Genomic DNA, 2,564 nt, shown 5'->3' with positions numbered 1-2,564 from the left:
TTTTAAATTTATCTTAAAAGACAGACAACAAAAATGAGCTTTAAGTAAACAAAACTATAGACATTTAAAATAAATATTACCAAAGCAAGCTGGACAGTAAAAAGAAGCCATTTCCATTTACTATTTATTTCTGAATAATTACTATTTATTTCTGAATAATCAGTATTGACCTAATGAAGTTTTACTATATTCCTATATTCAGTTAAATGATTTAACATTTCTTGATACACTGAAAGGGATACAATTCACTTTGAAGTATTACCTGTAGAGGAGAGCGAAGGGTAATTACTTTATTCCCTTCAGTTGCATCAATCTGTACCAAGACAGAGTCAGAATGACTGGCATTGGGATTCCGTACATTATACAATCGCCGTCCAGGTCTGGCCACAGGGATATTTGCAACTTCTGTATATCCATGAGGTACTAAGGCAGTGCATAAGTGAAAAGAATTTCAAATATTAATTTGCCAATGTTTCTCTATGACAGAATAATCATTAGTACCTCAAAATAATGATGAGTATTTTTCTTCATCACTAGAAACGATCACTACAAATTGCTTTTCTAAGACACACAAACTAAAAAAAGGAGACTAGTTACTGTTATAAAATTTTTGACCGAAAACAATTTTTCTTGGGGTTTTGAATATAAAAACAAAATCCAACTTATTTCTTATTCTCTCAATTATATAGCAATCTTTTTCTTTGTCACAGTGTCAATACTGTAAGACTTCTGAATATAGCTATTTTCTCTCCTCATTAAACTCCTATCTTTTAAAACACATTATATATATATATAATATAACATACATTATATATATGTTATTTAAGGGCATAAAATCTAGTTTCGTAAAGCACTTCTTAATAAAGTTTAATTTTCTCAAGTTTAGAAAACAAGAAACAAGAGGTTAGCAATTACATGTTCCAAATGTTGTATCTCCAGATATCTGCAGCAAAATGTTTTTTCACATTTTATTAAAAAGAAGCCCATACCAACAACTGCTAAGACGCCCTTAAAAGAAAATAAATATAGCATACCAATGGTCAGAGTGAAGAAGGAGCTTTCTTGACGACTCAATATAGATAGGTTCCCTTGACTTGAAGGTACCATGCTAGCATATTCCAGTTCCAAATTCTGGCCAGCATCAACATCAAAAATATCACTTTTCTCTGGGAAGCCCATTACTCTGAGATTACAATTGGGTTTCACTTTAATGGGAACACCTACAGCATTTTTTACCGTAAAAGGAGCTCTGTCCTTTAAAGAGTAGTCAAAAGTAGAAGCAGTGCCCTCTGAAAAACCCTGAAAAGGAACATATCATCACAGTTAAATTTTTGAAAAGTATACATTATTTCCAAAACCTATACCATAATTACACATTTTTTGGAAGCTAATTTTGATGACAAAAAAATTACGTTTCATTTTTAAAATTCCACTTGAAATATTCTAAGCAAGATTCAGACATACTTTTGCTAAATTGTTGAAAATATTAAGACAACTTTTCGATATTGTTATATTCATTGTATTTCCTGAAGAAATATGAATTGCCATTTGTGGCTCAGGAATAAAATCATCTCCTGGCAGCAAACTTTTATCCTGAACTGGGTTCTTCTTTACCTATGAAGAAAAATAACATAGCAAATTTAAATTATTAGCCAGTTGATAATAAAATAAAAAACCTAGAGTTCAGTTCTCTTAAACTGATCACTTTATAGTAATGCTTCACAAAAGTCTTATTTTCAAAAATATACCATGCTTCACTTTGATTTCATGAAAATCAGCATTCATTCTTTCAGGGTATAGTCCAAGCATGGGGAAAAGTTTAGAATTATGCCATGAAATTACTCAAAGCCAGCTACAGTATTTGTCTATTATGCATTTCTCAGAGCACAACTATTTATTCAGTGTCACCCAACTGGTGATTATGTGTTGATGAGCAATCTAAGAGGACCCTGAAGTCTAAATTGGTACCTATTAGAGGTGACACCTGGAAATGTTTCTTTCTGTTTTTTAAACCAGGAACATCTTCAAATAAGTAATATTAATATAATAAACACTTAACTAGCCATCAGATTCCATCAGCTTTTGTTCTAGTAGCATTTCAAAAGCCTTGTAAAACATTCTTTGTTAGCCTCCCTATGCCAGAGAAAGGCAGGTCAGAAAAGCATTACTTCTTTATTGAGAGGAAATTGGAACACAGGTTAAATGACTTATCTTTAACAAAAGAGTATGTGGAGTCAGTTTCAGTGCCTGACTCCTTAGTAAGGCTGCCCCAAAGAAGTATGCTATGACAATTTCTTAACAATATATGACTCTAGTTCCTTTTAATCAAGAAAAAATGTGCTTCAGTATCTAGGTTTCTGAGGTGTTCTCAAAAAATAACATAAAAATATAACACAAAAGAGTTCATTAACAATTCTCAAATATTCTGGTCTCACCCTTAAAAATCACTGATTATACTGAAGAGCTTCATTTATGTTGTATCTAGCAATATGTACTCTATTAACAATTAAAACTGAAAAAAATTAAATATTAATTTAAAATAAAATTACATGCTATTATAAAAA

The 2,564-nt window shown here is 31.0% G+C and overlaps 1 protein-coding gene across 1 annotated transcript in view; it reads right to left on the bottom strand.

The window, feature by feature from the left end:
* Nucleotides 1-2,564, bottom strand: part of VPS13C (vacuolar protein sorting 13 homolog C) — a 194,867-nt gene that overhangs the window by 61,920 nt on the left and 130,383 nt on the right. Inside the window, 3 exon segments of the mRNA XM_017869045.1 lie at nt 263-423; nt 1,035-1,299; nt 1,465-1,614. Of these exon segments, the coding sequence (XP_017724534.1) occupies nt 263-423; nt 1,035-1,299; nt 1,465-1,614 (576 nt within the window).

The sequence above is a fragment of the Rhinopithecus bieti genome, unplaced genomic scaffold, assembly GCF_001698545.2.
Source record: "Rhinopithecus bieti isolate Rb0 unplaced genomic scaffold, ASM169854v2 scaffold_4908, whole genome shotgun sequence".
Lineage (NCBI taxonomy): Eukaryota > Metazoa > Chordata > Mammalia > Primates > Cercopithecidae > Rhinopithecus > Rhinopithecus bieti.
Note: the sequence above shows the minus strand (reverse complement) of the source record. Positions and strands in the feature narration are given on the sequence as shown.